Below are 18,159 nucleotides of genomic sequence, written 5' to 3'. Positions count from 1 at the left end.
GTATATAATATTTTTTTCCTTTAATTCCTTTGAATTTTATTTAATATAAAATTTCATTAATATAATTAATAATTATCAATAATTAATACAATATTATGTTATAGTTCTTATTTAGTTAACATAATTAATAATATTATAGTTACCCTACTATTTTGTGTAATACTCTGAATTTATTTTTATTCTGAATAATATGTTAATTATGGTGGTATATATAGCAAGTCATTCACCTTAATATGTTCATCATATTCTAGTGAGTTTAGGTATTTACTTAGTATGTCAATAATTCATTCATTGGACTTTTCATAAATGGTTAGCACATATACTAATGTAGTGCATGCGATGCATGCATATGTAGCTATCATATGCATGTCTTGTATGCATGCTAATATTCACATTCTGTTTGTAAATTGTAGGTGGGTCATTACAATACAGTTTCATTTAGACTTAGGGATCTTAGGGAGCTGAATGACGTAAGGTATGTACTTGGGATGGAGAAGATTTTACCCTCAATTTTGGCCATGGTTGGTCGAAAGGGGTTGCTCCTAATGCGAGGCAAATTGCAGACAATAGGGAGAATAATCTGTATCTGTTGAGAGGACAACCAGTGAAAGCCAATGTGTGTCCACATTCCTTCAGAGAAGAGTACTAAACTAGAGCTCTCATTAGAGAGGGGCATTTTTGTTGGAGACAATGAGACTTCAAAGGGATACATGGTATACATTTCAGGATAGAGGAAGATAGTAGTCAGGCGAGTCACCACTCCTTTTAAAGGTCTCATGGAACAGATCAAACAATTGAAAAGGATCAAGAGCGAGAGGCTCCGAAGGTTTAATTGGGACCAATAGCGCCAACAATAGGTGCACAACCTTTTGATTAGGAGGAGCTAGATGTTCCTTCGAGCTATACCATGAGGAGGCCGAGATGGTCTGAGCAGACCTTGAGGGATGTGGAGGAGCATGTAGGGGATGTTAGTATAACGTTTAGGGAGAGTAGACCATCTAGCAGATTTTTTGGTTGTTCGACCTTGACGAGTAGCATCAACGAGTTCGAGCTTTCTACCTTTGACGAGGCAGTAGACTAGTAGGTTTGGAGGGATGCCATGATCGAAGTGTATAGTTCCATCCTGTGGAACGATGTGTGGGAGACAGTGTTGAGGCTTGAGGGGAAGTCAATGGTTGCTTCTTGATGGATCTAGAAGATCAAGCATGCGACATGTGGAAATATCAAGAAGTATAAGGTGAGGCTCGCGACGAGAGGGTTCTCCCAAAAGGAGGGGGTAGGCTATGAGGAAACATATTGTCACCAAATATGCATCTATTAGGGGGGCATTTCTGTTGCTTCAGAGATGGAGTGGAGGATACATTAGATTGTTAAATTTTTAGGGCTGGATGGTTCTCTGTTGTAGATAATTGCATTTTCAAACTTTTTCTTCATTTACATATTACATTCACCCCATAACATCATAATATCATTAGAAATTATGTAGAGAGAACAGTAACATCAACAATGCAATGTAGTTAGGAACAACAAAAGAAAAGCATGCACAGTAGAGACACTGAGATTTAGGTCAAAGACTCGGGAAAAACCCCACGAGAGGGAAACCCAACCAAGTTCTTCTTAGATATTCATCAATTGTTTAGCTAACATATACAATACAATAAGAGTGAGATACATCAATCACATCATGCCTCCTAGGGCCAACCCAAGTCAGTTTGTGGGTTGATCTGATCTTTGGAGAGTTGTTGCCATATCACTGTCACAAGAAGTAACATCCATGCCATAGGAATAAGTGTCATCACTATCAAGGCACATCGTCATTGTCATGAATCAGATTTGTCAAATGTCATCAAATGTTATCAAGAATCATCTCCGTTAAGAGTCATAAGAACAGGTGCCATCACTATCAAGTGTCATCATCAAAGATTAACTGCTATGAAAGGTTAATGCCATCATGTACCATAAACATGGCCATTGTCATCATATAAGAGAAAGGTCACTGTCATCATATTGATAGGTCACTGCCATATTGGTAGGTTACTGTTATATAAGGTAGCTTCTCTATATCTGTCGTGTTAGGGTTAGTGCCATATAAGGGTACCATCATACATCTCGAGATTACTCAAGGTCACTGTGCCATACATCATTGTCATAAGGATTTCCATATATTTCCAAAGGCGAGCCACTGTTGTATAATGCGAGCCACACTGTGCATAGATGTGAACATAAAACTAGAGCGAGCCACTATGTATAGATACCAATGTTGCATTAATCGTTATTGGGATAATATCGACGCAAGGAAAAAATCGGAAAAAATCTTAATTATCGGGAAATAATCGGGAAAAAATCGTTTGGTACAAAAATATTCATTTTTTTAATATCTAAACCATCTACAACATAAAATAAATACATTGACACATAAATATGATAAAAGAACTAATATATAAGATGTTTAATATCATTTCTAGTGCTAAAATCACACATAACATTGAATCATGTCTTGAATAGTAAGTTTTTGACTCCTGAGTCCCAACTCAGCCTCAAAATATCAACAAAAAATATAATAATGTATCTCATCATGTCATAATGTCATAAAATGAAGAAAATAACTAAAGTCTAATCCTATTGATTTCCCTCTGCCCCTCTTGCGAGAAAATGCCACAGCTTTCCCTTTCCCTCTAGATGTAGATGCTGGTGCTAGTGGAGTTGGCAGTGGAGTCTGATGTGCTCTAGAAGCTGAAGAACTAGAAGTAGGAGCTATAAGAGGTAGACCACATCCTCTATTGGTGGCAGGGGTAGACCGAGCAGGTGGTGTCACCTCCTCCTCCTGTTCCTCCTCCTCCTGCTCTTGCTCCTCCTCCCCCTCCACTACATCCTACACTAACCAATCATCAACAGACTCCATGAGAGGCCTCTCGGCCTCAACCCTCCATGCAGCATTGGTGTCAATCCCATCTAATGAGATGGCCTCCACATCAGGTGTCCTCTCAAGTTGCCTCACCCACAATCGAAAATTGTAGTAGACGTAGACCATGTCATTAAGTCGCTGGGACTCCAACCTGTACAAAGATCAGGAAATAATAATTAATGATTATAAAAAAATATTGTTTAATGAATTCAAAAATTTATTTGGAAATTTGCAATATTTTAAATGTTTAAGTGTTAACCTGTTGTGCTTCTTGTTGTGTATTTTTTCAAATACACTCTAGTTGCGCTCACATCTTGAGGAGCTACATGTTTGGCCGAGGATGCAAATGGCAAGCTTTTGCAGAAGGGGTACCCTGCCACCATACATTCTCCACCATGCATCTACAACAAAATTACAAATAAAATTTTAAATAAACATAAGAAAAAAATGGAATTTGAAGAGACAATGAAATTTGAAACAAAGTTACAAACTAAAAAATACCTGGCATTTTAATCGTCCTATCAATGACAGCCATCTCAAAGCCAAATGTGCCACCTGCCATCCTATATGTCTCAATTTCTTTAGAGATCTCTATACGTTCTGCTGGAGATCGCACCGTCTTCTAGACATAGGATAAGAATCCATCTATGATCTCAACATCAAATACAAACCCATATGCGTAAGAAAATGTGGGGTTCAGGAAAAGCCCAACAACATGAATGGGACGATGGAGTGTGTTGTTCCATCACTCATCAATCACTCCCCATGGGAGGAGTTGTCTCTGAAACCCATCATCTCCCTTATCATTATAGTAGGCCCGAATGGCTTCTTTGGCCCTGTCCATGGCCTCATACAAATAGCCCATTGCGGGCTTCTCACCATCAACCAACCGAAGAACCTTTACCAAAGGTTCAATAACGACGCACACCTCCTGCACTCCCGCCCAGAAGTCTTCCTGGTATGAAACTAGTTTGCATACGACCTCTCCCTCTGGTTTGCGGCTCATTGGCAAAGCACGCCACTCCTCTGAAAGAAACATTCTCTTCACATCCCACATAGAATTCAAGAGGGATTGAAGAGATATGAAACTGGTGGCAAACCGTGTAATGGCGGGGCGCACCAACTCTTTGTTGTTGGTGAATCTTCTCATCAAGCTAAGCACAAATGTATGGTTATATATAAATTTTGTAATGCTTTTGCATGAATCAATAATATCTTTGACAAAGGGAATTTTCCCTATGTCCTCCAACATCAAATCAATACAGTGTGCAACACAAGGTGTCCAAAATAAAGTAGGATACCTGTCCATAAGCATCCTGCTAGCAACAACATAATTTGCAGCATTATTCATTATGATTTGGACAACATTTTCTGCACCCACCTCCATTTAGCAAATCACATAAAGTTCTTGCATCTTTGATTTGTGCAGATGCATCGACAGATTTGATAAACATAGTCCCCTTGGGATAACTAACCAAGAAGTTTATAAGGGTTCTCCCCTTTTGGTCAATCCAACCATCCTGACATAACAGTGCATCCTGTTTGTGCCCATGATGCCCTAAAATCCTCTAATCTTTGGGTGTAGTCAAGCTTTTCATTTTGAAGAATCTGGCCTCTGAAATCATGATAAGAAGGGATTTTATACCCTGGGCCAACAACTGCAATAGCATCTGTAGCAGGTTGGAAAAATGGATTATTCCTTACAATGCTGAAAGGAATATCACTCCAGAGGAGAAATTTTGCCAGCAACTTGTCAGCTTGTTCTTTCTCAGTTCTTTTTAGCATTGAACTGATAGATGGCTGTGAACCAGGTGTGGTTCGAGGAACAAAAAATGATGTGGCAGCTACCGGATTGGTTGATGTTGTAGTAGAACCAGTGCCACTTGCTTTAGCTGACTTTTTTAGTTGCCTCTTCATTTCTTCTTTGGCCTCTCTATTCTGGTCTAAAACTTCCAATGATGTCATGGCTCTTCGGATGAGTTCAGGATTTGTTTTTGTGCAAGGCCCTACATCAAATCCAGGTATTTTTGCAAGGTGATACTTCAATCTGTACACCCCCCCGGACATATGGAACCCACACAACTTGCAAGTCAAGTTTAGTCTATCATTTGGAGTATCATGTTCACCAAACTCCCAGAAAGGGTCCAATTTCCTAGGCATGTTTGTTTTTGAACTTTTAAGTTGAAAACTTGAATGGTGTTTTGGTGAAGTTGTGAACCTATGGGAAAATAAGGATTACAATTTAGTATTTACAAGTTACAAACTTACAATTTCGTATTTAATTTTTACATTGTACAAAAACTAAAAAAAATTACATACATTTTAAGAAACCCCATTCCAGAATCCAAAGTTCAAACCCAACCAAAAAAACTAAAAACACATTACATCAAAAACCCCATTCCAAAGTTCACCAAAAAAGCTAAAAAAAATTTACATTGGGCAAATTTTATAAACCCCATTCCAAACCCAAGTTACCCAACCAAAAACAATGAGAAAAAACAAAAACAATGAAAAAAAACAAAAACAATGTTTAAAAACAATGAAAACAAAAAAAAAATTGGTGCCCATATCGTTTCTATGGAGATAATCGGTCTCCTCCTCTTGATTTTCTCCTCCACGCACTTGATTTAGCTCCAAGCCTCTCCAAGCAAAATCTCCAAGCCCTTTCCAACACTCCACTGCCCTCCGCGTGCCTAACTGTGCAAATGAAATGAAAAAAATCGCATTTTGCCTTATAAAACGTTGCTGCCCCGACCCTCAGCGATAAATTGCGAAAAAATCACGTATAAAAAATGCGAATATTACTCGCGATAATATCGGCTTCGGGAAAAAATTGCGATAAATCGATAATATCGCGATATTATCGCGATTTTAACAACATTGATAGATACAGGGCTCAGAAATATTATGAGCCACTATGATGATGCCATATGAACCATAAAGTGTGTGTGTATATATATAACAAGCCATTGTATACAATATGAACCACAAAGAAATATATAGTGTACCATAGTTATGATCCTCAGGCAAAAATACGTATGCCAATGAAATGATGCCACTGAATCAAGCGTTGGTGCTGTAATGTAGGAGTGATGCTACAATGATTATCGTTGCTGTGGTGATATAGGAGTGATGCTACAAAGATTACCGTTGCCATTGAGATACCACAAAGTTGTGTCAATGCCATTGTGATAGTTCGATGCCACTTAGAGAGAGATGCCACTATGCGTGTATGCCACTGTGTATAGAACAATGCCACCGTGCATGTATGCCACTATGTATAGAACGATGTCAATGTGTGTGTATGCCACTGTGTATAGAATGATGCTACTGTAGATGTGATACCATAAAGTAACAAGCCACACAAATTCATCGTGTGAGCCACTGTAAATCTCAGAGCGAGCCACCATGCGAGCCACTGTAAATCCACAAAGCAAGCCGCAATGCGATAGTATAAGAGCCTTAGAGTCATGTGAACAATAAGAAACAAGCCATTGTGAATATAACGATGCACAAAGTAGATAGCGAGCCAAAGAGATAAATCAATCCACAAAGATAATAATACGAGCTAGAGAATGACAACTAAGAGCCACAGATAGAATGCGAGCCTTAGAGAGGATATGCAATATGGGATCTTAGATCTTGTAAATGATCTTGTTTATTCAATGGCCTCGTTCAAATGAGTTGCAAGGGCTCTCTTTATATACAACTCGATGGGGTGCCTCAAGCTAACTTGAAACCTTTGGAGGGAAATTCAAATTTGCTCATTTAAAAATATATTTTCCAAATTCTTGCCCAAATAATTTTGTCACATTAATAATAATATTTCTTTCCAATTTAGAATTCTTCTATTGGGGCAAGGAGGGCTTCTCTTTGGTCTTAGGGGTGCTATGGGAAATTCATCCCATCGATACACCAATTTTCAACTTAGATGGATGTGAAGGTTGCCTTCCTCAATGGGGTGATTGAGGAAGAGGTGTATATTGAGCAACCTTAAGGCTTTGAGGTGCATGGGAGGGAGTCCGATGTATGCATAATGAAGAAGGCATTAAGTAGGCACCTCGTGCATGGTATTACATGATTGATGGGTACCTACGTGGATTGGGTTTTACCAAGAGTGATGCGGACTCCAACTTGTATTATGCACTTGTTGATGGTGAGCCACTTATCTTTGTACTATATGTCGACGATCTCTTTGTCACAGTTTCAAAGAGGCTCATATGGATGTGCAAGGAGGACCTTGCTTTGGATTTTGAAATGAAGGACATTGGTTTGATGCATTGCTTATTAGGATTAGAGGTGTGGTAGCAACTAGGAGAGATCTTCCTTGGGCAGGGCAAGTATACAATTGAGATTTTGATGAGATTCACGATGGAGGATTGCAGGATGATGTCTACACCTACCAACACCAACTTGAGAAGCTAAGTGCTCCTGAGGGTGAGTTGGTGGATCCCATCTTGTACAAATAGTTGATAAGGTCCTTGATGTATCTGGTCAACACTAGGCAGAATATTTGTTTTGCTTTGAACACAGTCAACCAGTTCATGGTGGAGTCGAGGAGTGTTCATTGGGTGGCAGCAAAGCATGTGCTCAAGTTTCTTTGTACTATATGTCGACGATCTCTTTGTCACAGTTTCAAAGAGGCTCATATGGATGTGCAAGGAGGACCTTGCTTTGGATTTTGAAATGAAGGACATTGGTTTGATGCATTGCTTATTAGGATTAGAGGTGTGGTAGCAACTAGGAGAGATCTTCCTTGGGCAGGGCAAGTATACAATTGAGATTTTGATGAGATTCACGATGGAGGATTGCAGGATGATGTCTACACCTACCAACACCAACTTGAGAAGCTAAGTGCTCCTGAGGGTGAGTTGGTGGATCCCATCTTGTACAAATAGTTGATAAGGTCCTTGATGTATCTGGTCAACACTAGGCAGAATATTTGTTTTGCTTTGAACACAGTCAACCAGTTCATGGTGGAGTCGAGGAGTGTTCATTGGGTGGCAGCAAAGCATGTGCTCAAGTTTCTTTGTACTATATGTCGACGATCTCTTTGTCACAGTTTCAAAGAGGCTCATAGGGATGTGCAAGGAGGACCTTGCTTTGGATTTTGAAATGAAGGACATTGGTTTGATGCATTTCTTATTGGGATTAGAGGTGTGGTAGCAACTAGGAGAGATCTTCCTTGGGCAGGGCAAGTATACAATTGAGATTTTGATGAGATTCACGATGGAGGATTGCAGGACGATGTCTTCACCTACCAGCACCAACTTGAGGAAGCTAAGTGTTCCTGAGGGTGAGTTGGTGGATCCCATCTTGTACAAATTGTTGATAAGGTCCTTGATGTATCTGGTCAACACTAGGCTGAATATTTGTTTTGCTGTGAACACAGTCAACCAGTTCATGGTGGAGTCGAGGAGTGTTCATTGGGTGTCAGCAAAGCATGTGCTCAAGTTTCTTTGTAGTATAATGGAGTATGGTCTTATGCATGTCAGAGTTGGAGTGGAGTTGTAGGGCTACACAAATTCAGATTGGGTAGGTAGTGTAGTGGATAGGAAGAGTACTTCAGGAGGTTGTTTTAGTTTGGGATCAACTATAATCTCATGGTATAGTAGGAAGTGGCACTTAGCTTGGTGAAGGCCGAGTACATGGTGGCGAGTTTGGCGAGTTGTGGGGCCATATGACTTTGCAAGATGCTCATAGGGTTATTTGGTCTTGAGATGGGATCCACTGTGATTCATTGTGACAATCAGAGTTGCATTAAGCTCTAGGAGAATCTAATGTTTCATGATAGGTCCAAGCACATAAAGCCACTTCATCAGAGATAGGCTACAGAGAGGTGCTGTGAGATTGTAGTACGTCTCTATAGAGAAGCAAGTAGCAGATATTCTCACCAAGGCTCAAGTGAAGGGCAAGTTTTTGTTTTACAAAGACAAGCTGGGGGTGGTGAAGAATCCCTTCCTTGCTGGGAGGGAGTGTTGAGTTTGTAGCCTTGGAAGGTGCTTGGTTGGTGGGATAGCTGATGTTATGATTTCTTTCCCAAGGTTAACTTAGGAAAAGTACAATAATTATTTTAATTATTTATCGTAGACTCTTAGGGCAAAGCTCTAAGTATAAATGATAAAATTATTTAAGTGACGTAGATATAATTTCAACCGCTGATCTCAAGTAAGCCTTAGAATTTAATCCTTTCCATTGATCATTTAGGAGATTAGGGTTAGGCATTTTGGCTTAATGAAATTATAAAATAAGCCTAAGAGAGAGATGGAGACACAATTGTTGAGGAAGTGGTTGTCTCAATAGCGTGAGGCTCAATTAGGCAGGGATTTTCGGGATAAATTTTAGGTAAACCAAAGCTAGGAAAGAGAGAGGCCGAGTCAGCTGAAGAGGAGGGCCGAAATATCTGGAGGCTGAATTTCTCAAGTGCGCAAGGTCCGTATGAGGGAGAAGAGGGGCCAAATTGCTGTTGAGGGAGGCTAAATTTTCCAGAGGTCTAGTTTCTTCAGTGGTGTTGATTTCCAGGGACCAATTTCCTTTGAGACCGATTTTTCCCAGTGGGGCTGAATTCCAGGTTCCCAACAGTTGCATTTTTCTGTGTATTCTCTGTGGGTCAAGCCCAAATTTTCGTGAGAAATTTAATATGAAGGAAGATTGTGTTTGGCACAAATTTGCTGTTGTAGTGTGATTGATTTCCCATTTTATTTCCGAATGTTAATATACCAGTGTATTTATTTTATCAGAAATTTCAGAAATATTTGCGATAAATATTTTCTGGGTTTTTAATAAATTGTTGAAGTAAAATAAATCGGATCTGGTATAAAAGATTTAACAAGCAATGAGAAACTCATCAGCATGCTGATGAATGATTGAAATTCCCATACAAATCCTCCGATCAACAAAATGTCAGCAATATGGAGGGGGTGGCGGAGGGGGGGAATTTACTACCAAAACTTCACACACATACATTCATTCCTTTCATTCTCAATCTTAACAAAATAGTCATAAAGCATTCCAAGTGCAAATGCATAACATCCCAACTGTCTATCAGATACATGGATTGATTCAAAATGGAAAGGGGAAAAGGATAAAAGTTTCAGGTTCGTGAGAGAAGTGAAAAAGACTGATGAGCAAAATTGGGTATTTGTGAGGCTCATCACTCAATTTGGGCAATGGTTTGATTCTCATCCTTAAACTTTTTAAGGCTTCACCCATCGGTCATACTCTTCATTGGGGATATGTCTCTATGAATCAAAAGAGAAAGTTAATTCAGAAAAAACAGTGTCATTAATAGTTGGAGGAGATAAACTTAAAGAAAATTGACTTTCTTTGAAGGACTCAGTGATGTTGTGTTACGTTTAATAATTTTGAGATACAGAAAGTTCTGAACCATTATAACTGGTTTCCCATAGAGGGTCTGTACTATGTAGTGATGTTGAGTTTTACAAAATGAATAAGGGCTGTTGACTTTCCTAGCAACCTGAATTCTGATTATATGGAGGCTATGTGCATACTTGATAACTCTCATGGCTGGTGTCGCTGAACAGGCCCATTGAGAAGTACTCTTGCTTGTAGTCTAGATAGTTATTATGAAGGCCACTTTCAATTGATTATTAGATTAAAATAAAACTTACCTGACTTACCTGTTATGCACTCAAAGAGGGCAATCTAATTGAGCAAAACCCACCTCTTCACCCCTGCTCTCCTTCCTCTTTGTAAAGCAGACCCACTTCAAGCATCTTTCAGGTTGTTAGCTTGATATAGATTCTTAGAAACTAGTTTATTGGGATGTAGGCCCGTGTGCCTGTAGTCTCATTGGCAGGTAACATTAGGTAGTAAGTGACCACTTCAGGTGTCATGGAACCAAGATGTACTACACTGAACAGCCGCCTGCTTGTTTTTCCTGCAAAAGAGGGTTTGAGCTAACAATTTCAAGTGCCATTTGTAGGTTATTTTGTCACGTGTCTCAGCATGTTCATAATACATACATGTTGTCAATCTTACATTTTTGCTTGTGGTGGTTGCTAATTCAGTTGAGTGACTTGCCTTGGTTTCCATTTTATGTTATGCCTCTTGTTGCTGGTTAACATAACAGATTTGCCCTTGTCCTTGATACTTAGGTTTTGCCTCATGTTAGTTAATACTTCAGTATGGATGATGTCAGTACTAGAACCTACTATGCTGGGACTGTGTACATGTTTCTGATCTGTTAGAAATCTTATAGTAGAGCATGAACTTCTGATTTTTATTGTCATATAGTACTTTGGTTATCATTACTGAAACACCTTTTTCTGTGCAGAATATTATGCGTCAGGCTACTTCACAGAGGGTACACTGTTATGGGCTGAGGGAAGAAATGATTGGATGCCACTATCTTCCATTCAGGAATTATATTCACTGGTTATTTCCAATGAAACACAGTTAAATGCAGATGAGGATGATGCTAGTTACTCAGCAAATCAATCTAATAGTCAACCCCAACTTAATGGGTACACGACTACATCCCACACCTCTGATGCTTCATTGAAGGCTTCAGATAATGATGATGATTTCCTTAGATGGAAAGAGGAGGTGAGGCAAGCAGAGGCTGAAGCAGAGGCTTTGATGTCTGGAAAAAAAATGAAGCCAGAAGCGTATGTACATAGTGTGAGAGAAGAACTTGAGACACAAATAGATGATGCAAATGAAAGGCCTCACACCCCTCCTGATGGAGAGCAGGAATTCACAGATGATGATGGAACTGTGTACAGATGGGACCATAATCTCCGGGCCTGGGTTCCACAAGTATGTTATGGACTTTTCAAATGCTGATATGTTTACATGAAACAATGTTCTTTGTCTGAGGTTTATGCTGGACACTAGTAGTTTGAGTTACCTGCATGCAACAAGTAACAGCACAGGGGCTTCATTTCTACATGAGCATCTTAAATGAAAGCTGATAAAAGTATGTATAATGGGAAATAGGGAGATTATACTCCTAGGCTGTAGATGATCTGACTCTGCTTGAGGGATTACCAAGAAAACACAAAAGATTTGGACTTGGCATGTCTAGCATTCCTAGATAGGTCCATATTCGAGGAATTCTTCAGTTCAGATGATGAATGTGAGTGTGTCCTTTTCCTAGCTTTTTCCAAAAGGAAAATGAAATCATAGTTTTTTGCAATAGGCAGAAATTCTATGCATAACTTATCAAGTGTAAGATTCAAAGATACGCTACATCACAAGCTCTTCTGTGGAGGACAGTCTTAGTTATAAATCCTGTATACAAATATTCCCTTTTTGGGTTGGAAATACTGCTTTATTATCAGTTTGAGAATAACGAAGTCAAAATCATAGCTGTTCTACAAGAAGCAAACAGATACATGTATACTTCATACACAAGTAAAAGTTCAAACCTCTGTTTTGGAAAGGTCAGTCCAAATGAGGAATTACTTAGTAGTACTTAGCTACCTGAAGTGGAGTGGAAATAGCTAAATGGCTGCCACAGTTCTGAGCATAATTTTCAATGCACAACGCTACCTCTTTGTACGTGGATATAGGGGTGTATTATTGTATTAAAAATGGGTCATGCCTTAATCAGACTGATCTCATGTTCAAATTTATGTTACCTTTCAGGATCCTTGTTGTTAGGCAGCCCTTAAGTTGGTTGTTAGTTTCTGTTTTATAATCCTTGTTTTTAGCTGGCAGAAACAGTTCTTAGAGAGCAGAATAGAGGAATTACATAAAACTGAGTCATGTGGAACAGGCAAAGAGGTAAAATTTCTGAAATATGTATAGGTACTGTAACATGCATTTTCAAAACTTTAGGAAATGAGAAAATAGCCATGGAAATGTTGATTAGTTTCCTTTAACTAAGTGCCCAGCTTTAACCACCTATCAACAGGTGGATGCTTCCTTGCATATTTTCCAGGGGTTTGTGACCCCACTGGGCTTGACTCAATGACCGTTACCTCATCTGCTATTCAATGCTCCACTTGCAGGGTGCGCCAGTCCAGAAGGGACATACATGTCATTTTTGGTGGATTCAAACCCTGGTGGGAGCAATAGCAGCTCACTGCTTTCACTGGCCTGGCTTGCATATTTTGACTAACGGGAAAATAGCTATGATAAATATGAGTTTGCAAAATGTGTATGTGTGTAGTTTGAGATGGACAGAAATGGGATATATCAGATGAGTACCTTATTCATTACTCCTTTGAGCACCCATGTGCTGCAGCCTGCATTGTATTGCTATAGTTTTTAAATTTGGTAACCCTAATCTGCTGTTGTAAACTTTTTGGTCTCGTGGACCTTAAATCTTAAACTAATCTGTTGTATCGATTCTGTCTCATGGTTTGACTTTTCATATTGACAAGTTGTAAGCTTCCATTGAAGTACTGTTGTTGTTATCCTTCTGTGTGATTTCCATTATACTCGGGGGCTGAACTGTTTACCTCTATAACAACTTTAGGAATTTTCTCTTTCTATCATTATCCACTTTAGGTGTGATAAGCTCTTATTTTGCACATATAAATAACAGTTCCTTTGATTTTGAAGAATTATTGTGCCACATCAACTCTTGTTTTCAGCTTTTGAACTGAAGATCAAAATGTTGCGTGCTACAATCTGAAATCTAAAACACGGAATTAGATGCAAATATGAGATGCTTGAGAGTGCAGAAAACAAGCCACTTGGCATTTAAGATTGTAACCATAGACTCAGCACCTGCTAGAATACAACTGAGTGATTATACTATGAATAAACATTTGTATCAGGATTGCGTGGTGATTAACTAATGCCACTTCAAATACTCTATTGATGTGAAAGTTTTCATTTTAATTTGTAATGGGTGATTGAAGATCAAAATTTTTATTTTGCACTTCACTAGTGATTAGGTTTCTTCTGAATGACTGTAAACTGATGATGGATGGGCATTATTGATAGTGGATCAATCTGATGCATGCTATTTTGCTTTTAAATCAATAGGATGACTCTTTTCATAAAGATTCACTGTACGGACTGGAGGAAATGACATTTGTGAATGAAGAGGAAATTATGCCGCCAATAGGACTGGAGGAAATGACATTTGTGAATGAAGAGGAAATTATGCCGCCAATAACGGTTGCTGACAACTCGGATGAGAAGGAATGCAAAGATGATTCCTTACCTGTAGAATCAAAAGTTGGCTTAAAACGGAAGTTGGAGGATGACCGAGATGAAAAAAAGGTGTAGTTTGTGTTTTCCCTTTTTTTTTTCCGAATATAGCTACTTCAATTTTTTTATCACTGTAGCTGTAATTGCCTTCAAGTGCTTTTGCAAAGATGGGAGGATCCTTCGCTATGGAAAGTTTAGTGTGAAGAATTGTGATCTTCTGATAGTTTTATAAGTCATGGTTGCAAGAAGTCGAACATGCAATTAATTATGATCTTGTTACACAGACCCTTCATTTTACAGTTAAGGACATTTAGTGTAATGTAAATTTTAGTTACTGGAGTAGGAATCAAACGTTTTCTTATGAGTAGAATTTTGTTTTCTTTGGACAGGAAGCCAACATGCCAGCAGAAGGTTGGTTTGATTTGAAGGTCAACACACATGTTTATGTGACTGGATTACCAGAGGATGTTACTACTGAAGAAGTAACATGGAACCTTTCCCGTTCTTTTTGTTAATGCACATTCTTGTTACTAATGAAATATATTTTACTTATCATCATCATCATTGACCTTTTTTCTTCTATGCATGCATTCAGTGTGCTTTGGAATATTTTGGAATTGACTGGTCCAATTTAGAAGGATTAGATGATGAGTGTATGATGGTTCCTTTTTATGCTTCAGTGGATGACTAAATCACTAATCTCTTATTTCAGTATGTGACAATATGACTTGACACAAGAAGTTATTTCTGTGTTTGCAAAATGTATGGTGTTCTTGTTATTTGTTTGAATCTGATATAATTAAATTTTCTCATTTGAGAATGCTGCACTATAATGTGAATTCCTTGTTATGAGAATATTGACATGAAAATAATAATTTAATGAGGATCATAAGGTGACCTGACGTAATGTTAGTGTATAATAGAGGTCCTAATGACCTAACTCTAATTTTATTGTTAGCATTGTGTCAATGGTTTTGTAACACGGGAACATGTACTTGATTCTTGGGTGTACATACTAGATGGGGACTCTATACTAGGGTTGTGGAGCATGTATCAGGTACTGATCATATATGCCTAGTACTTTGGGCACTTCTGTTGACTTTTATGTAGCATCGAGAGGTTTTCCCACATGCTAAGAGGCCCTTCCAATTCGTCCATCCAAAGCCTTTCCTTTTGTCTTGCTAGCTGATTTAGATCCTTCTCCTTTACTGCCCCTTACACTCTTTCTCGGACTCTGCACCACATAGATGAATATCCCTCTTAATCTCCAAAGTGATTGACAATTGAAATTCGTTTTCAACTTCATTTGAAATCAATGGTTGAGATTCATCTAATTCACTAATGCAAATAACCTTTGTATTTCCTTAGATTAACTCACTTTTTCTTATCACAATGAGATTAGTTTAATAATTCCTTGAAGAATCCATTTAATTAAATTGATTGGCAAGGCTAAAGGTGCTGTGAATCACTTCCACTCGGCTAGACACTTAGAATTATGCAGAAGTACTTGTCTGGTGCTACTGTCATCAACAGTTGGAACCACTATTAAACATTTTGAAACAAATAATGCTAATTTTAGAAATATAACTAAAGTGATAGATAACGTAGGATAAAGGAGAATGTCAGCTTTAATTTAGTATACCATTAATTACCCTGGTCGCAAAATCTTAGAGCTTAATCCCTCTTCTCTATTTTGTCTCCAAGGGTCATTGGCATAGATAGGGCGATACTTTCCTATTGTTACTGTTAGTAGTTACCTACCAAAACGTGGGTAATCCATAGGAGAAAACTTTTCTCCTCCTTGGACCAACAACTAGCCAACAACCCTATATGATCAACACATAACATAATGACAAGATCCTCCACTTCTTTGTCCGGGTCAAATCTCTCTCTCCCATCTAGCATTCCTTCTTGAAGGAAGGTGGGTCATCCAATCATTTTGCAATGATGCGCTTTCACTTAATGTTATGGGCATACTAATATCGATCAAGGGGTAAACTAGATAATTCACTGATCTTGACTGTATTCTTGTTCTCTCACTTCATTGGGGAGGCTAGTCTTTGACTCTCATCCATTGAGACCTCCTTTGAGGCCTCAGGGTTTTAGGAAGTATACTAATAGGGAGACTCTAATTGAAGTAGCAAGTCCATGATATTCCATACTTATCACTTTCCACCTTTCCCATTTTTTGATCTCCATTCTTTGGGCTAGTGGTCATTGGTCATTGCGATTGGCACCTTTTCATGCTTATCCTTCAGTTTGGGTCAGAAGCTTTTCCTTGGAGGTTGATACAACTAAAGGAAAGGTAAGTGCATAAGAAAATCACAATGACAGATAAAGATAAAATGTATAAAATCGTTGGGACATTTGATTAGTGTGTGGGCAAAAGCCTAGCTTGAGCTCTACCACGCTTATTAGCCATCACCTAGTTCCTTAAGCATTATGATGCTTCATTTTTGAAGGAATTCTTGTATTGTCCCAACTCTAGTGAGTGATACGCTAACTCATCCCTAAGGGGTAATAATGAAGTGTCTCAGAAAGCAAACTTGGGCTTCTAAGCTGTACACCCAAATCAAAGCAAATCATAAAAAATAAAAGGTGCACCAAAGGGGTAGAAAAAGTGGGATGTGGAAAGGGTTACTCATGTCTCCACGATTGCTCCCTTGTTACATGTTGGGAACGGGTTCCCCCAAGAGTCAGTTTTGGGGCTAAAAGTCCATGTTTTGGGGCAGAAAGCCCAAATTTTGTAATAAAGATGTAAAGTCTCCGCAATTTGTGGTCGCAAAGCGCGAAGATGTCAAAAGTCGTAAAGGGTTGTCTGCTCTTGTTTTGTAAAGTCTCATGTCGGCTGTAAAGATCTACCCATGGTTTGCGGACCATGGGATTGTATAAAAAGGGAGTCTTAGAAGAGTCTAAGGAAGAAGGGGAAGTAAGAAAGGAAGAGTTTGTGGGTAAGAAGTTCTAAGTGTTCTCGGGTCTTAGCGTAGGTAGAGGCTCTGCAGCTGAGTGCGCAGAGGCCTAGGGTGGAATTTCGCAGCTGAGTGCACAGACCCTTGCAGCTGTGTGCGCAGGGCGGATAGAGTCTGTACTAAACTTGAGATATCAATAAAGAGAAGTATTCTCCAATCACAGTGTATTTTGTCCCTGTTTAATGCATATGATTATATTATGTTACAGTCTAGGTTTACATTATAATGCTTATTTGATGCGCGGATGTATTTGATTATATTTGTTAATTGAACGCAAGCAAGAATATAGGTTTACGTGAAGATAATTGTAAATGCATTTTAGAGGAGGTAAACACTTAAGATAACTTTGGGAATTTATACAGTAACGTAGCCATAGAGGCGCGTAAGTGCCTGGACCTCGGGTTAGGGCTGTGCAAATATCAGTCGGGTATCTTCGCGGAGGTACTGAAGGACGGAAGAGAAGGATCATCGGTAAGCCCTAAAGGCTTATCGATCTGCACGAAGGCATGATCAGAAAGTATAGATCGACATCACGACCATCTCATGGTGCGGAAACTTGGTTCTTGTACCCCCCCAACTGCTTCGGGTGAGACTCGGTCCATGCACTGCGGGCTGATGCCGAAGGGGCCAGTGGTGTAGGGATTTGCTTGGCTGATTAACGTTGGACCTGGGTCAGGGCCCATCAAGCCAACAAATGCTTCCGTTGCCGGGATTGGGATCTGCATGAGAGATGTATGATGTCGTATCATTGGAATCCAACTAAGAAAGAAATCGAAACCTGGTTGGATAGAAAGATCCACGAATTCACGACACAAGAAAACAATAATCTGCGATTGACGAAAGAACAGTGGTTGGACATATACCTGTACACAGAATTACACGAAATCTTCTTTTGTTCCTTCCCGGTTGAGTTATATGAGTGGATCGTGAAGTTGGCAGACGACCAAGGAAGGTGGAGGCTTGACAATCCGATTGTTTGGACACCGGAGCTAGTAAGGAGGTTGGAATCAACTAGGATTCCCATTTATAGTGTGAGGTAATCTCACAAATCTCTCTGTTAGGATTCTTCTCTATAACTGGATTGGAGGGAAGGCTTCCAGAGATGTATTCAGGTTTTACTACTGCATAATAATAAAGCCTCAGATCTGCTGAACC

General features: G+C 39.1%; 1 protein-coding gene across 1 annotated transcript in view; it reads left to right on the top strand.

Annotated features, from left to right (window-relative positions):
* Positions 1–18,159, top strand: part of LOC149197135 (uncharacterized) — a 249,099-nt gene that overhangs the window by 48,353 nt on the left and 182,587 nt on the right. The window contains exons 3-5 of the mRNA XM_089405742.1: positions 11,202–11,686; positions 13,868–14,107; positions 14,425–14,517. Of these exons, the coding sequence (XP_089261868.1) occupies positions 11,202–11,686; positions 13,868–14,107; positions 14,425–14,517 (818 nt within the window). The remainder of the gene's footprint in view (positions 1–11,201; positions 11,687–13,867; positions 14,108–14,424; positions 14,518–18,159) is intronic.

This window comes from Pinus tabuliformis, chromosome 2_2 (genome assembly GCF_031772625.1).
Source record: "Pinus tabuliformis cultivar Carrire ecotype Pingquan chromosome 2_2, CPIR1, whole genome shotgun sequence".
Lineage (NCBI taxonomy): Eukaryota > Viridiplantae > Streptophyta > Pinopsida > Pinales > Pinaceae > Pinus > Pinus tabuliformis.
The sequence above is the reverse complement of the archived record's forward strand: the minus strand, read 5'-3'. Positions and strand labels throughout refer to the sequence as shown.